The sequence below is a fragment of the Pongo abelii genome, chromosome 23 (assembly GCF_028885655.2).
Source record: "Pongo abelii isolate AG06213 chromosome 23, NHGRI_mPonAbe1-v2.0_pri, whole genome shotgun sequence".
Classification (NCBI taxonomy): domain Eukaryota; kingdom Metazoa; phylum Chordata; class Mammalia; order Primates; family Hominidae; genus Pongo; species Pongo abelii.
Window position 1 is genome coordinate 42,076,534 of NC_085929.1, and position 17,438 is coordinate 42,093,971.

At 56.1% G+C, this 17,438-nt stretch overlaps 1 protein-coding gene across 2 annotated transcripts; it reads left to right on the forward strand.

The window, feature by feature from the left end:
- Positions 1–1,585: 1,585 nt before the first annotated feature.
- RASD2 (RASD family member 2) lies at positions 1,586–15,202 on the forward strand. 2 transcript variants are annotated; one of them, XM_002831055.6, is made up of 3 exons: positions 1,586–2,494; positions 8,014–8,293; positions 12,718–15,202. In XM_002831055.6, exons 2-3 carry the CDS (start codon positions 8,023–8,025, stop codon positions 13,245–13,247), a joined length of 801 nt encoding a protein of 266 aa, XP_002831101.3. In that variant the 5' UTR covers positions 1,586–2,494; positions 8,014–8,022; the 3' UTR covers positions 13,248–15,202. The 2 variants fall into 2 exon arrangements, with proteins under 2 accessions (XP_002831101.3, XP_024095707.1); XM_024239939.3 differs by lacking the exon at positions 1,586–2,494 and having other exon boundaries at positions 7,108–8,293.
- The last annotated feature ends 2,236 nt before the right edge of the window (positions 15,203–17,438 follow it).

Below are 17,438 nucleotides of genomic sequence, written 5' to 3' on the forward strand. Positions count from 1 at the left end.
ATCCCCTTAGCCCCTCTATGGCCTAAATTGGGGCATTAAACACAATCGGGTAGTACAGGTACTGCACCCTCCACCCCCACCTGCCCCATCCTCTCTGGTTAACTTCCCTAGAGAATCTCAGGATGTTACAGAGACAGGCAAAGCAAGTCACTTCCCATATTCAAAGTCCCAGGCCATTTTAGTACTTCTGTCATTCTGTGGACCCATCAATATCATACCCATTTTAGAGATGGCACAACCAGGACCCAGAGACTTTTCATGACGGCCCAGGGTCAGATATCTAAGTAGTTACCAAGACAGGACTTGAACGCCAGTCTCTCAGCCAATGGAGCTGGCCCCTCAGGTGCCCTCCCAGACCCCTGCTGCCTCTTATGAGGTAGGGAGGCCAGATCTGGGTTGGGGGTGAGGCTGGCAGACATCCCTGAGGTCCAGGGATCTGGAACTGAGGGACACAGACACAGCATCGCATCCCTTTGCTGTATCACACAATGAGAACATTCTCTTTTAAGCCTCCTGATACGTGAAGGAGACAGTCTCTGTTAGGTGCTAATGGGTATGTAACACCTCTCCAAACCTTGCCAATCTCCCTCGTTCACTGAGGGCACATCTCAAGCCTTGGCAGGCCACGGTTTCCAGCCAGAATTTAATAACCTTGCTTTGTTTTCACTGTGCTTATTTTAACTCTTACTTTCTATTTATGGCAAGTGATACTGATTTCCCATTTAAGGCAGTGATATAATGATTCTCTAAAAAAATGTGTTTAAGGGGTGGGGAAAGTGGATCTGATATTTAAAAAAATATATTAAGTAATAAGTGGTGTGGCAATATGGCGCAGTGAGAAGGCCCGATGTCTGGCCTAGGTCAAGCCCCTCATTTAAAGGTGGGGAGGGAGAATGCAGGCAGGAGAGGCACTGCTCAAGGCACCTGGTGTGTCCCCGTCGGCCGTGCTCTCTGAGACTCGCATGCCTCTAAGACTTCTGGCCACTAAGCCTAGGTGACTCCCTGCCCCTCTGGGCGACACGTGCATGGCCCATGTGCCAGTCCGCAGGGTCCCGTGGGCACCGTGTCCTCGGGAGGGAGGCGGCGGCTGGGACAGGCAGGTTGGACACCTGGGAGGTCACCCGGGGACTTCCGCGAAGGAGGGCGCTGGAGCCGTGGCGCGCTCGACCTGGCCGGGCGCAAGCCGCTGGAGACCCCGGCCAAGTGGGCAGGCGGCCGGACCCCATGCGGGTCACCTGCGGCCGGGCCGGGCGTGCGTGTGAGCGCGTGCACAGACGTCAGTCTCCGAGGCCCGTGCCGCCTTTTGGGCAAGGTGCGCGCGCCCAGCGGCCCCGGCCCCACGCGCCCGGACACGCGGAACCGCAGACCGAGGCGCCCCGGGGGCCGCGAAAGAGATGGGCGGGGCCGGGCCGCGGGACCCGCCTCCCATTGGCCGGGCGCCGGGGCGAGGCGGGGCGCCGGGGTGGGGCGGGGCGAGGGGGCTCTGGAGGGCAGACGCTGGCGCTGGGCGGCGGGAGGCGCGGCTCGCCGGGGGCCGAAGGAGCAGGTGGGCGACGCTAGCAGGGGCGCGGGAGGGTGCCGCTGGGGCCGTCATCAGGAGCCTGGGGTTCTGCCACCTTTCGGAGGGTTCAGCGACCTCTTCTCCCTGCAGGTGACAGTGGGGCATCTGCCTGCGAGAGGGGGAAGGAGGGAGAACCCAGGGCCACACACAAAGTTCTCATCTGGGGACAGGAGGAGGTGAAGGAGGAGGAGCCGGGTTGGTGCTAACTTGGAGCTGCGAAACCTTGGGGCGGCGTTCAAGGCCCCCTCCCACACGCGCGCAGAGCAGAGCGCCCTGCTCCTCCTTCAGCTGCTGGCGTCGCCGCGCGGGGAGAAAGAAGCCGTCCCTCCGGCGCTGGGAGAGCTGCAGAGCCGCGGGCAGAGGAGAAGGCCGCGGCCGAGCCCGGCAGCCCGATACCCCCCATCCAAGCGACCCCCTTTGGAGCAGGCGGAGAAGGTGGCATAGGCGACCAGGAGGGTTCGCCCACCCGGGACACGCACCCAAGTCACCTCCAAAGGACCCCCCTCCCCGAGTCTCTAGGGGCTGCTCCTTCATCACCGGAGTCGCCCCTACCTCTCTGCCCCCAGCCCCAGAGCCCCAGGCGGGGACCCCCGGATCGGACGTCCCCAAGCCTCCGGGCACCTGGCTCAGCAGGAGGCCCCCGGCTCGGGGCAGGGCAGGGCCGGCGGCGGCGAGCCGGAGCCCGCCCCCTGCCCGGGCCCCGCCGAGCCCTCGGAGCCCACCCATGGGGCACCTGCCCCTTGCGCCTCCTTGCCCGGCCGCGCCCAGCCCGGCGTCCCGAGCAGCGCAGGGGAGGATCCCCGCGCAGTGACCCGGGAGCCACCACAGACTCTGGGAGGCTCGGCGGCTGGAGCAGCAGGCAGCTCCCCGCAGCTCCCGGCGCTTCCAGGCAGCTCTCTGAGCCGTGCCAGAGGCCCGGCCCGCCATTCCCAGGTAGGAGACGCCCCAACAGAGCTGGGGATCTGGGGGAAGTGGAGCAGCCGGGAAGAAAGGGTAGAGGCTTGGAGGAGGAAAGCTCAGTGATTCCTTAGATGACCAGAGAAAGTGAAATTGATTGAGCACCTACTATGTGCCAGGATCGTCTGGCAACTTTGCATACCTAGAGAAAATTAAATTCGTTGAGCACCTAGTATATGTGTCAAACTGAGTGCTATACCCTTTACTTAATCCCAGGAAAGAAAGATTTATTGAGCTTCTACTATGTGCCACAGGCTTTCCATTTAAAGAGCTAGAGTAATAGCCCATTTAAATAGGAGGAAACTGGGGCTCAGGGAAGACGAGTCAACTACCCCAAACACTCCTGTCCCTCTTCTGGAGCTGGCTGCGGCCTGCATTACCTGCAGGTGGGGAAGGAAGATTAAGAAGCTCCTTCCTTATCCAGAGTTCTTGAGCTTTTTCTGGGTTGGTGCAGAGTGACTTTCCTGGATGATTCCCTTCCCAGGAGGGGTTTCCTGTAACTTAGCTGTCTTGGAGGGCCCAGAAGGCAGCTCTGGAGGCCTCTCTGTGCCCTCCCCTCCCCTTGTCCCCAGCACCGGGAGGATGACAGGGGATGTTGTCCAAGACCTCATGGAAGGTGGGAAGCCAGGCTGGGAGGGAGCAGCCAGGTCAGGAGCCAGTGAATCAGGCCTCCCGTGGTGTCAGAGACAAGATGGGGTCCCTGCAAGACCTGCGCCTGCATTCCAGTCCAGCCTCACCAGGCTGCTCTAGGCAGCCCCACGAATGCCAAGATAAAGTGCCACCAAGAAAAGAACCCATCATGTGTTCAGGTTTGCTGCGGGTCAGGAGCTGGGTCAGCCTCCAGGCTTATTGGAAGCCCAGGGCCACACAGGGGGTTTATGTCTTACCATTAACAGAGGAATAACCTGAGCCCCAGGAAGCCAAGTCATTTGCCCAGGGCTGCCGGGCTGGTGAGAGGCAGAGCTGGCCTGCCGGAAGTGGATGCCTGCCTACCTTCTACCACCTGAGCTGCCAAGGGTGGTGGGGTTGGCTTTGCCAAGCCCCTGGACTCTCAGAGTGGCAGCTGGAGGCCAGTGACGGCAATGTGCATGTCCAAAGAGGCTGAGTGTGCACTGATGGAGGAGGCATGGGGGTGTGGAGGAGGGGCAGTGCAGTGAAACAGGCTCTGGGGCATACACTGGGAAGACACGTCCAGACTCTTGTCCTGCTGCCTGTGCCCGTGTGACCCCTTCATCTTTCAGGCAGGCCCTGGGAGAAAGGCTCAAGGGAGAAGAAGTGGTGAATCCACAGGTGCACTTGCTCAGAGGTCGCTGGCAGGGTTAGGGGAGAATCCTGGGAGGTGCCTGCCCCCTTTCCACTCTGCTGCCTGCAGGGAGAGAGGGAGTGAGAATATAATATGTCTCGGGGTCGTCCCCCTGCCTGACGCCAGCTGAGGCTTCATTGAGACAGACAGTGTTTTGGAAAAGACCAGTTTTGGCCGGGGGTGGGTTTTCATAGAGTTGAGAGCCCAGACTTTGGAGCCAAACAGCCTGATTCTGATCCCAGCCCAGCTAGTCATCTGCTGTGTGAACTGGGGCAAGTGACTTAACCTCTCTGAGTGTCAGTGTCCCCATCAGTCAAGTGGGCTGATGGATGCCTTCCTGGCTGTGGTTACTGTGCCCCCAGGATGGCGCCCCCTCATCTCTGCTCTGGGAACTTTCTGGCTTCCACCTGTCCTCAGAATGGCCCTGTGATGGGGTCAGTAGTCACAGTGTGCGCATTCAGATACCTGTGCTGCTAGGGGGTCTCTGTTGAATTTCCTGCCTCTCTGTGCCTCCTCTCTCTGATTCCTTACTTCCCCTCTCTGATTCCCTGCCTCCTCTCTCTGACTTCCTGAAATCCATTCAGTCACTGATATTGAACTCTAAATTCCCAAAGGGCTCTTCAAACTCATCCCTGTCTGCCCCTCGCTGTGTGAGGTCAGCCTGGCTGAGGATGGAGAAGGGAGAACAGGCTGCATAGGAGAGATGTGCCCACGAGGGTGCCCATGGTGCCACCTCTGGGGGAAGAGAGGGAAGAAAGATGTGGAGGCAGGAGGTGGAGCCCACAGAGGCACTGTCACCTGGCGTCCAGGTGTCCAGATGTCTCACACAGCCCCGCGTGGCTCAGGCCATGTGAAGAATCAGTCTTCTCTCAGAGATAAAAACCACAGAGGATTTTTTTTTCTCCTTTTTTGCCCACCCTGATTCCCTGTCTCTTATTTCTGACTCCTTGCCTCCTCTATCTGTCACCTTGCCTCCTCTCTCTGACTCTTTGCCTCCTCTCTGGCTCCCTGCCTCCTCTGTCTCCCTGCCTCCTCTGTCTGACTCCCTGCCTCCCCTCTCTGTCTCACTGCCTCCTCTCTCTGACTGTCTGCCTCCTCTCTCTGGCTCCCTGCCTCCTCTGTCTCCCTGCCTCCTCTGTCTGACTCCCTGCCTCCCCTCTCTGTCTCACTGCCTCCTCTCTCTGACTCTCTGCCTCCTCTCTCTGACTTCCTGCCTCCTCTCTCTGATTCTCTGCCTCTTTGATCCTCTGCCTCCTCTCTTTGACTCCCTGCTTCGTCTCTCTGATTCCCTGCCTCTTTGACTCCCTGCCTCCTCTCTTTGACTCCCTGCCTCCTCTCTTTGACTCCCTGCCTCCTCTCTTTGACTCCCTGCCTCCTCTCTCTGATTCTCTGCCTCTTTGACTCCCTGCCTCCTCTCTCTGACTCCCTGAAGCTCATTCAGTCATTGCTATCAGCTCGTCTGTACCAAGCTCTAGGCTGGAGGCTGGGCAGGGCAGTGATGGAGACAAACACTGTCCCTGGGAGCTTCTGCCCCCTTTCCTGTCCTGTTTAGACAGAAGTGACCACCAGCAGAGTCAAGCTGTCTGCAGAAGGACTTGGGGAGGGGGCTGTCATGGGAGGTAGGGCTTCTTTCCCCCCATCTCTGCTGAAGGCCCAGGCTGGCTGAGACAGCCCTGGCAGAGACTGAGAAGGGCTCCCTGCTGTGGTCTGGCAGCCCCCTTGCCACCCTCCTCTCTCTCATTTCCTGCCTCCCACACGTATGCCTTGGGCACCTCATCAGGGCTGCCCTAGGGGAGGGCCCTCCTTAGCACAGCCCCTGGGCCAGTCAGGTGGTTGAGGCTGAGGAGAGAAGGTCCCAGAGGGGGGCTTCAGGCAAACCCAAAGACAGAGCCATTTGCCATTTGATGAATGCACAGACCATTTATTGAGCCCCTGCTGTGTTCATGGCATGGCAGTTTTGTGAGATAAATTCAAAGACAGCTTTAGGTGGGAGCTGGGTGGGGGACGTGGGGGTCTTAGGCTTGAACAACTGCCCAGGCTCCCTTGTTAACCAAGTAGGCTAGTCACGTAGCCTTCTGAGCTCGGGGCAGACCACCTGGGATCAAACCTCTCCTCTGCTGGTTACTGGCTGTGCAGCTGTAAGCAAGTAATTTAACCTCTCTGTGCCTCAGTTTCCTCATCTGCAAATTGGAGAATAACACCACCTGCTTTCTGGGGTTATGAAGGGAGAAATAGGTTAACATGTGTGCAGCACTTAGAACACTCTGGCATATTTTAGCTGCAAAATGAATGCCAGCTATGATTATTTCTATACTTAGTGCGGGGCTTGGCACACTGCATGGGCTCAAGTGGCAGCAGTTGTCGTCCTTGTGGCTCCAGGCCTGGGGTCCGCCGTGTGCTGAGCTGGCTTATTGTGCACGTCCCTTTGTGATTCATTCATCGAAGTCACATTGGTAGCTTAGAACTGACCGTGGTGGGAGCATTTACGCCATGGAAATTGGCAAATACCACCAATCAGGGCTTTTAACAAAGGTATTTTTGAGAGCCGGTTTCCTGCACAGAGGCTGGTAGTTGGGCAGGGTGAGCAGATCCAGATGTGTGCCAGGGACTCGCACGCAGGCAATCTCGCCACCTCCAGTGGCCATCTCAGACCTTAGCATCATAATAGCCAGGAAGCGATGGTGTTGGAAAGCGCCTTGGGTCAATGGGCGAGGCACTCGAGGAAACCAACTTGGGGCATCCCGGGGTGGGGACCGAGTTTGGGCACATACGGCCCTTTGTGTGAATTTAAAACAATGCCTCTTCCTCTACACAAGATGCCCCTTCCTCTGGGATACAGCCCCCACCTCTGGGATGCAGCCCCCACTTGCCCACCCAGCCATGTGCCTTGTGCAGTGCCCAACCTGCACAACCTGTGGCAGCCTGTGGAAGACCGAAGGGGTTGATAGTTCAGCAGGCCTGTGCCCATTTGCAGTTCAGGGGCTGGAAAGCTCTCCTCTGGAGAGGGGAGGGATTCCTGCTAGGGTGGGGGGATCAGAGAGGCCTTCAGAGAGCAGGTGGCACATGAGCTAGACCCTGAAACATAAGGGGAAGAGGGTGTTCTGCAGAGGGGTGGCATGAGCAAAGGAGTGGAGGCTGATCTCAGCAGAGCTCAAACTGACTAGGGTGACTGGGGTCAGGGGTTCTGGGGCGGGGATTCTGGTGGGCGCTCAGGTAGGAAAGGAGGGAGGGCTGGGCTGCGAAGAGCCTTTGGGGTGAGCCTGGTGGAGCCTGCGGGTTTGCTTATACAAGAGCTTGGATCCATGTTAGCCTCTTTCATGAAGTCAAGAGGCTCCCATAGAAAGCTCTGGGTTTGCCCCAGAACCATAACCCTTGGAGTTGGGAGGGAAGCTTGAGCCAGCCATGGGTCATTCCCCATTCCACATCCTCTACTCCAGGCCTCTGGGTCTCCTGGAGGCAAGTAAATACCTAGGGCCTGGGAGGCAAAAATATCCGGACAGGTCATGGAGCGGAGGGAGCCCGCCAGATGCAGAGCACAGGTCTAAAGGTGGGTCCTCCTGAGGTGGCTGCAGGAGCAACCCCAGGCATCAGGCTTGGAGCATGTGGTGTGGACATAGCCTTCCCTTCTTCCCAGGAGGGCTGAATGGCCACAGAACCACCCCCCGCCCCAGGCTTAAGAAATGCATGCTAGTGCCTTCCCCATGTCTTATCCTAGAATCACAGGCTCCCGGAAAGCCAGATGGATGAACCAGGGAAAGAACAGATTCTCACGATAGATACCATTTTTGAGATTTCACCATGTGCTGAGCCCTTTGCAACAACTCTATCAATTGGGCTCATTTTGTAGACGAGAAAAGTGACTTCTAGAGAGGTTAAGCTACTTGCCCAAGATCAGTAGCTAGAGGCAAGGCAAGGATTCAAATCCCAGGAGTCCGGTGCTTGCATAAACGAAAGGATGAATGAACGGACATTGAGTGAGTGAGTGGATGAAGGAAGGAGTAAAGGAGAGGGCATGAATAAATGAGAGGGTAGAACTCCAAGGCCCCTTAGAACCTCATCTGATGTTCCCATTTTACAGACAGAAAACTGAGACCTAGACAGAGGCCCCAGAGAGGAGGTCAAGGCCTCTAACAAGAGGTGGCAGGGCCAGGTTGGGGGTCCCCTGATGCCTGCTATTCTCGCTTTGTCACAGCCCCGAGCCATGATGAAGACTTTGTCCAGCGGGAACTGCACGCTCAGTGTGCCCGCCAAAAACTCATACCGCATGGTGGTGCTGGGTGCCTCTCGGGTGGGCAAGAGCTCCATCGTGTCTCGCTTCCTCAATGGCCGCTTCGAGGACCAGTACACACCCACCATCGAGGACTTCCACCGCAAGGTGTACAACATCCGCGGCGACATGTACCAGCTCGACATCCTGGATACCTCTGGCAACCACCCCTTCCCCGCCATGCGCAGGCTGTCCATCCTCACAGGTGAGGCCCACTGGTGCCTGGGCTGGGGTGGCAGGGCCAGGGCATGGGTGCGGAGTGTGCTGGGGACTTGGCAGTTTCCATAGTACTTGCATAGCCATCGTCTGAGACAGGCGTCATCCCTGCACAATGAGGCTCAGAGAGGTTTTGCCATGTGCTGGAAATAGTGATGATGTCGGGGGCCCTGATTCCATTCTGTTAGACTCCGGATCGATTACTCATGGCTGTTGGGGCTGCCTTCCAGATCAGGAGCTGATACCAGCATGCCAGGGATATTCCTTTCTAGGGAACAGAATAATGGCCTGGCTGCTGCTTTCCTTCTCTGCGAGATGACCCACCAGAACTCCGAGGCCCACGGTCAGTCCACGGGGCTCAGGTCTCCCACAACCCAGGCCTTTGCCCCTTCCTAGAGAGATAAGGGCAGGACCCAAGCAGTGGTCACCAAAGGGAAAGGGGCTTGGTCACAGTAACAGTGGCGGTGATGGCAGTAGCTGACACTTATCAGAAGCTATGGGCCTGGCCCTGTTCTTAGAGCTTGGCATGTAGTTTTTTTTTTGTTTTTTTTTTTTTGAGATGGATTCTCGCTCTGTCACCCAGGCTGGAGTGCAGTGGCGCAATCTCGGCTCACTGCAACCTCCGCCTCTCGGGTTCAAGCGATTCTCCTGCCTCAGTCCCCCAAGTAGCTGGGACTACAGGCACGTGCCACCATGCCCGGCTAATTTTTTGTATTTTTAGTAGAGACGGGATTTCACCATGTTAGCCAGGATGGTCTCAATCTCCTGACCTCGTGATCTGCCTACCTCAGCCTCCCAAAGTGCTGAGATTACAGGTGTGAGCCACTGCGGCCAGCCAGCATGTCGTTATTTAACCCTCACAGTAAATAGTTATTCATTCCCTTTTTACAAGTGGGGAAACTGAAGCCCAGAGAGGTTAAGTAACTCACTCCAGTGGTAGCACAGCTCATAAAGGCAGTCTGCTTTTGTGCTTTCAGACAAAGCCATACCACAGCCTCTCAGCCCTGCTGGGAGGGGGGAGGAGGGACAGGGAGGTTGGGGGGAAGAAGGGGTGAGTGGAGCTGAGGGGCTGTGCCCTCGTTTACACTGCATTAGCATGGTAGCTAAGAGGACAAGCCTGGGACCCAGCACCTGGGTCTGAGTCCTGGTTCTGCTGCTTCCCGGCTTTGTAACTCGAGGCAAGGGATTTTATCTCTTTGTGTCTCAGCACACTCATCTGTAAAACTGCACCACATCAACACTCATCCTAAAGCGACTGTGAGAATTAAATGAATAAATATATGTAAGGCACTTGGTGAGCAGATAGTAAGTGCATAATAAATCCCCAAGTCTTCTATTGAGTCAGCATTTGCAAGTGGGCCTGCTATGGGTTACACGATCATTTCCCAAGTCACTCCCCTAAAGTTGCTGAGCAGGGATAAGGGAAGGAGTGAGCAGGCAACTCTCTAGGCATCATTAAGATAACCCCCCAACTGAGATACTTCTATACAGAGGAACCCATGCCATGCCCAGCCCTGCCGCCACCTGGAGGCCAAGACTGAGGCTGTGGGGTGGCCCCTCCTTGATTGCTTTCTCTTCCAGGCTGGCTTTTCGGAGCGTCTGACCCAGACAGCAGTCAAGCTCTCCGCTCCATCCCGAGTTTTGGAGAAGGGGCATGTAGATAGGAGAGCCCTGGGTCGACCTGTGTTTGAATCCTCCCTGGGCCTCTTGGCTTAAATGTGTGACCAGAGGCACATGCATCCTGTCTGAGTCTCAGCCTCCCCAGCCACACAGTGAGCTTAACCTCATACCCCGCAGGGAGGCTATGAGGACTGCAAGAAGGCTTGTGGTGGGAGCTTCCAGCACGTGACGGGTATTGCATTGGTGTCAGCCCTCCCAGCCTCGGGGAGGGGACTGGGTACCCGCTGCTATGAATAAGGCTAATGACAGAGGGAAGGAGAGGGGAGATGTAGAGAGGAAGCACATGCATATTTTCAGCATTAATTTTCAGTGACACAAGTAATACACAAACACACCCTCCTGCAAACGCTACAGATAAAGCTAATGCCCCTTTGACCCATGTCCCCAATCCCAGGCTCCTGCCCCTGCCCCGGAGGTGGCCACCCTGGTAGTCTGTCATGGAGCCTTCCGGGCCTGCGTGACTACACTGGCATTCGTATTTGTATCCCCACAATGGAGAGTATTTTTGTCTGTCTCTATTTTATGGCGCATATCATTCTGAGCACATCTGTCTGATGCTTGTTTTTTTTTCACACACCAACCCGTGCCTCATTTTCCAACCTGGTGGAACCTCATTTTTTCAACCTCATTTTCCTGCTGCTCAGGAAATTCTGAAAGCCATTAATTCCACTGCCAGCTCTTCTTCCAGCTGCCAGACGGGCCGATCTCTGATGCTTGGCATCGCAGTCTCGCATTTGAATATGTCAAGGCCGCGAGTCCTCAGGGGCCCCGGATTAGCCTAACAGGATGGGGTTTGGCAGCCCAAGCAGGAAGAGTTGCCAAGCTCACGCTGCTTCGCAAGTGCCTTTCAGAAGAGCCCACACTGCAGTTCCCTCCATCACCTCCCATCCATTCAGCCTGCCCTGGTGAACACTGACTATGTGCCAGGCCCTGGGGAGACCAGGACGAGTGGGTGATGGAAACCACTTCTCTGTGCCCGAGCTCACTGTTTGGAGCACACCCTTGACCTGGACACCATTCTGAATGTGCCACATGCCATTAAGTGGGGGCAAATGATGTGCTCTAGGGGGTGCAGAGGAAGGTGGCAGCCGTTCTGCCAGAAGCTGGAACTGCTTGCTTCTCTTCTCGAGAATTTGGGCCAATTGCTGATTCCTCTGGGCCTCAGTTTCCTCATCCGTGAGACAGGGATCTTGTCACACCACAAGGCTATCAAGAGTTTGAGCAAAAGTGGTTGGATGCAGTGGCTCACGCCTGTAATCCCAGCTCTTTGGGAGGCCGAGGTGGGCAGATGTCTTGAGGTCAGGAGTTCGAGACCAGCCTGGCTAACACAGTGAAACCCCATCTCTACTAAAAATACAAAAAATTAGCCAGGTGTAGTGATGGGTGCCTGTAATCCCAGTTACTCGGGAGGCCGAGGCAGGAGAATCACTTGAACCCAGGAGGTGGAGGTTGCAGTGAGATGAGATCTTGCCATTGCATTCCAGGCTGGACAACAAGAGTGAAACTCTGTCTCAAAAAATAAATAAATAAATAAAAAATAGCCAGCCATGGTGACAGGCGCCTGTAATCCCAGCTGCTCCAGAGGCTGAGGCAGGAGAATCACTTAAATCCAGGAGGTGGAAGTTGCAGTGAGCCAAGATCACACCACTGGACTCCAGCCTGGGCCACAGAGAAAGACTCCGTCTCAAAAAAAAAAAAAAAATGTTTAAGCAAAAATGAGGAAGGTGCTTATTAAAAGCTGGAAATCAGGATGGAGGCACCAGTCCAGACAGCCTCCCCACCGCCCCACTGTCTCCACAGCAGCCCCTGTTTCAGATTCACAACCCTGCCTTGAGTGATGCAGTGAGTTATCCTGGAGGCAGTGTGGGCCTTGGAGGCCAGTGCTCACTTTTTCATCCCACGATTTATTTGAGAAGCAGAGAGCACCTACTGGGTGCCAGACACGAGCTAGGTGAGGACAGAATCAGGTAGAAATCTCAGCCTAGCCACACGGAAGCTGTGTGATCTTGGGCAGGCTGCATACCCTTTCTGAGCCTCAGTTTGCTCACCTGTAACACAAAGGTAACAAAATCTTGACAGAGGCGTAGTGAGGAATCAAGAGAACAATGGGCCTGGAGCATACCCAGTGCTTGGCCCCCAGCAGGCCCTCATTCTCATCATTACTGACACCTGAGGTCACTGAGCATGTGCCACTGTCCATTCATTATCTTGCATAACTCTCAAAATCATCCTGCAAGGTAATATTTCATCTGCATGAAACAGACAGAGAATTTGAGGTTACAGAGGTTTTGTGATCTGCCCAAGTCTGCTGGCAGCTAAGCGGATGAGGCCAGATGCAAACTAGGCATTGAGCAAGACAGGCAGGACTCCTGTTCTCATAGAAATGATTTTTATTATTATCTGAACACAGTCCACACAAGTCACCCACCCCTCTCCAGCCCTGAAAAGAAATATGAAGTGAGTTAACTGTATTTGAACCAAGTGGTCCACGTGTTAGCTATGCGACTGTGAACAGGGGCTTCAACCCCCTCAGCCTCAGTTTCCTGTCCTGGAAAATGGAGAGAATAATCGCAGCTACCCCAAAGAGTCGCTATGTAGGTTAAATCAGTTACGCCGCATAACTGCTTCAGGGCACCTGTGACTCCCAGCTGTTAGGGCTGATGTTCTGTGGCCAGAGGAGGGCAGGGGTCGCAGCTGGCCGGTGAACTCACTACCTGGGCTCTCTCCCTGCAGGGGATGTCTTCATCCTGGTGTTCAGCCTGGATAACCGGGAGTCCTTCGATGAGGTCAAGCGCCTCCAGAAGCAGATCCTGGAGGTCAAGTCCTGCCTGAAGAACAAGACCAAGGAGGCGGCAGAGCTGCCCATGGTCATCTGTGGTAACAAGAACGACCACGGCGAGCTCTGCCGCCAGGTGCCCACCACCGAGGCCGAGCTGCTGGTGTCGGGCGACGAGAACTGCGCCTACTTCGAGGTGTCGGCCAAGAAGAACACCAACGTGGACGAGATGTTCTACGTGCTCTTCAGCATGGCCAAGCTGCCGCACGAGATGAGCCCCGCCCTGCATCGCAAAATCTCTGTGCAGTACGGTGACGCCTTCCACCCCAGGCCCTTCTGCATGCGCCGCGTCAAGGAGATGGACGCCTATGGCATGGTCTCGCCCTTCGCCCGCCGCCCCAGCGTCAACAGTGACCTCAAGTACATCAAGGCCAAGGTCCTTCGGGAAGGCCAGGCCCGTGAGAGGGACAAGTGCACCATCCAGTGAGCGAGGGATGCTGGGGCGGGGCTTGGCCAGTGCCTTCAGGGAGGTGGCCCCAGATGCCCGCTGTGTGCATCCCCCCACCGAGGCCCCGGCAGCAGTCTTGTTCACAGACCTTAGGCACCAGACTGGAGGCCCCCGGGCGCTGGCCTCCGCACATTGATCTGCCTTCTCACAGCTTTCCTGAGTCCCCTTGTCCACAGCTCCTTGGTGGTTTCAGCTCCTCTGTGGGAGGACACATCTCTGCAGCCTCAAGAGTTACGCAGAGACTCAAGTTACACCTTCCTCTCCTGGGGTTGGAAGAAATATTGATGCCAGAGGGGTGAGGATTGCTGCGTCATATCGAGCCTCCTGGGACAAGTCTCAGGATGGAAAGGACACCGAAGGCCAGATGAGAAAAGTCTCCTCTCTCCTGGCGTAACACCCAGCTTGGTTTGGGTGGCAGCTGGGAGAACTTCTCTCCCAGCCCTGCAACTCCTACCCTCTGGTTCAGCTGCCTCTGCACCCCCTCCCACCCCCAGCACACACACAAGTTGGCCCCCAGCTGCCCCTGACATTGAGCCAGTGGAGTCTGTGTGTTTGAAGGGGGCGTGGCCACACCTCCTAGACCACGCCCACCTCTTAGACCACGCCCACCTCCTGACCGCGTTCCTCAGCCTCCTCTCCTAGGTCCCTCCGCCCGACAGTTGTGCTTTGTTGTGGTTGCAGCTGTTTTTGTGTCATGTATAGTAGTAGAAATGGAAATCATTGTACTGTAAAAGCCTAGTGACTCCCTCCTTGGCCAGGCCCTCACCCAGTTCAGATCCACGGCCTCCACTGGGGACGCCTTCCTCCTCTGCTCCCAAACAGGGTTTCCATGGCCTGTTTGCAGCTAGACATTGACCTCCGCCATTGAGCTCCACGGTTTACAGACAATTGCACAAGCGTGGGGTGGGCAGGCCAGGACTGCTTTTTTTTAAGGCTCCCATTTCAGAGGATACCACCGAGACTCAGAGGGGACATGATGAGCCCCAGGCCCCACCCTTGTCTCCTAGCAAATTCAGGGTACAGCTCCACCTAGAACCAGGCTGTCCTCTACTGTGCTCGTTCCTCAAGCATTTATTAAGCACCTACTGGGTGCTGGGTTCACTGTGTCCTAGGAAACCAAGAGGGTCCCCAGCCCTGGCCTCTGCCCGCCCCTGCTGCCCCACCACCTTCTGCACACACAGCGGTGGGGAGGCAGGGAGGCGCAGCTGGGACCCAGAACTGAGCCTGGGAGGGGTCTGACAGAAAAGCTCAGGGCGGGTCTTCTCCTTGTGCCCGGGATTGGGCTATGCTGGGTACCACCATGTACTCAGGCATGGTGGGTTTTGAACCCATAAACCAAAGGCCCTTGTCATCAGCTCTTAACAAGTATATTTTGTATTTTAATCTCTCTAAACATATTGAAGTTTTAGGGCCCTAAGGAACCTTAGTGATCATCTAATGGGTCTTTCTGAGGTTCAGAGAGGGTAAGTAACTTCCCCCAGGTCACACAGCAAGTCTGTGGGTGGCAGAAGCAAGCTAGCGCTGGGCATTCAGTACATACCACGATGTGCTCCCTCTCTTGATGCTTGGCCCCTGGGGCCTTCAGGGCTTTGGGACATCTTGTCCTCAACCCTCTCCCTATATCAGTCTGTGAGGGTCCCTATAGATATTGTGTACACCATGTCCATGTATATACAAGTACACACAGATGTACACATGCTCCAGCCCCAGCTCTGCATACCTACACCTGCACCCCAGCCTTGGCCCCTGCCTGCGTCTGTGCTCAAAGCAGCAGCTCCAACCCTGCCTCTGTCCCCTTCCCCACCCACTGCCTGAGCCTTCTGAGCAGACCAGGTACCTTGGCTGCACCGGTGTGTGGCCCGCTCTCACCCAGGCACAGCCCCGCCGCCATGGATCTCCGTGTACACTATCAATAAAAGTGGGTTTGTTACTAAGCTGTGTCCTTGCCCATGTGTATTTTTTGTATTTCCAAGAGGAGGTGTGCCCCCTCCCAGACCAAAGCTGGCCTTTCCCTCCCAAAATGCACCTGCCGTGTGCCCTGGCCCTGAGGGTCAGCACTGAGTCCAACTTCAAGTGTAAGTGTGGGGAGAGGGGGATAAGTCCCCCAGATGGAAGGTGATGCCCTCCTTCAGTCTGGCCTTCCTGGGTCCTCTGGGTGTGTGTACTGAGGTGTCTGTGTCCACACAGGAGGGGCCCCTGTGGACCATTAGCTCCAGGAGGTTCTCCGTGTCTGAGTTCTTCGTGGTTCCTGTACAGCAGCAATTTCACCCGCAGGGGACAGTTGGCAATCTCTGGAAACCTTTTCCAAGCCTGGGGCTTGGGCTGCTACTCTCATCTGGTGGGTGGAGGCCAGGGACACCATTCAGTATCCTCCGACGCACAGGCTGCCCCTCCACCCCCACCCCACTGAGAATTATCTGGCCTCAAATGCCAAGCGTGGGCAGCCTTACTTAGACTCACCCCAGGGGCCGGGACACGGCCCCCACCTGCGTGTGGTGGATTTGTTGGACCACATTCTGGACGGAACCCAGTACACACGGGGCTACAGCTTGAGCCTTCCTGTGAAGTGAGACAGGATGTGGGTGAGGATGGAAAGTGGAGGCTGAGGCAGAAGGTCTGGGCCCTGACCAACACTGAACGTCCCCCATGGGACTGAGAGGCTTCGCTTGGCAGAGGGAAAGGAGGAAGTCAGTGAGGGTTCACTGTTTGTTTTACCCAGCGGGTCTCACGCCATCCTATCACCCAGCCCTGAGGGAAGCCCACTCATGTTCACCCCATCTGAGCATTTAGGCTCAGAGAGCTCAATATGTTGTCTAAGATGACACAGCTGGTGAAGTGGCAGATCAGAGATTCAACACCAGAGGCTGTCTGATCTCCGTCTGGCTGAAGAAATATTTTGCATCCGGGAGGTGGAAACAGTCTGTGCTTTTGATCAGCAAATACCACCAGCAGGATCAGGGAGCCAGGCCACAAAGGAGGTCGAGAGACAGGCAGTGTAAGGTCCATTGGGAACCACATTGTCCACTGGGAAGCCACAACCTCTGTGCAGACATTCGCAAAACAAACAGGGCCAGGCTGTGGTGGAGGCGAGACCACACAAGTCCATAGTGTGGGGAGCTGGAGAACTCCCAGCATCCTCCTACCTGGGGGCCCCGCTCCCAGCCTCTGCATATCTGGGGGCCCTGCTTTCAGCCTCTGCCTACCTGGGGGACCCTGCTTCTAGTCCCTGCCTACCTGGGGACTCGGCTCCTAACCTCTGCCTACCTGGGGCCTGTCTCCCAGCTTCTGATAATCTAGTAGCCCAGCTCCCCTCCAATCCTTTGCCCAAACCAGCCACAGAAGGTCCGTGTGGGAGGCATGTCCCTCGGACACTTTCTAGATCCTGGTTTTCATACACACGAAGCATGGAGGCGAACGCTCCCTTCTGCATCGCCGTCAGCGCTGCACCATAACAAGGGCGCTGGCGCACAGAGCCAGGCCTCCACAGTGTCCCGCTGGAGCCCAGCCTGCTGCTGCCACTCCCTTTCTCTATGTGGGTCTGGAAATAAGTCTCGTCCCCTCGCAGGCCTCCTTTTCTTCATGAGTAAGTGGGAGGCGGGAGGAAGGCATCGGAACCAGATACACACCAACAGCCTCTCGCAGCCCTGATGGTCTCTGCTAGAAGGAATTAATATTCCTATTGCATAACTCACAACATTCCAATCATCACCAAACAGAACACGCTCGCCCCAGCCCCAGCTCTAGCCCCACTCTTTGTTCCCTGCATCCCACAGTCCTTGCCCTGGAATTGGGTTGACAGCGATGGGCTGCCACAGAGGAGAAAGACACATGTCTTCTTAGCCCTGGGACAGAGGGTAAGATAAGATTGTAGGAAAATTCCCTTCGTGATGAGGCCATTTAGAGCCAAGCCCAGGATAGCCGGCTAATCCCCCGACCCTAGGAAGGGAGCATTGGGAACATGATTTCAAAGAATTCTGCGCTGTGAACTCTAAGTACTTGTTCCGTTCCGCCTCCCTGAACCTGTCACTTACTCGAAAGAAAAACTTCAGTCTGCGTCACGGTTTGGTAGGGGCTGATGGGAGGCCTGCCAGGGGCTCAGCAGTGAAGGCTGCCGGGAATGGGGGAAGGGAAAAGGAGCTGACCTTTGCGAAGACCTTACTCTGTGCCAAG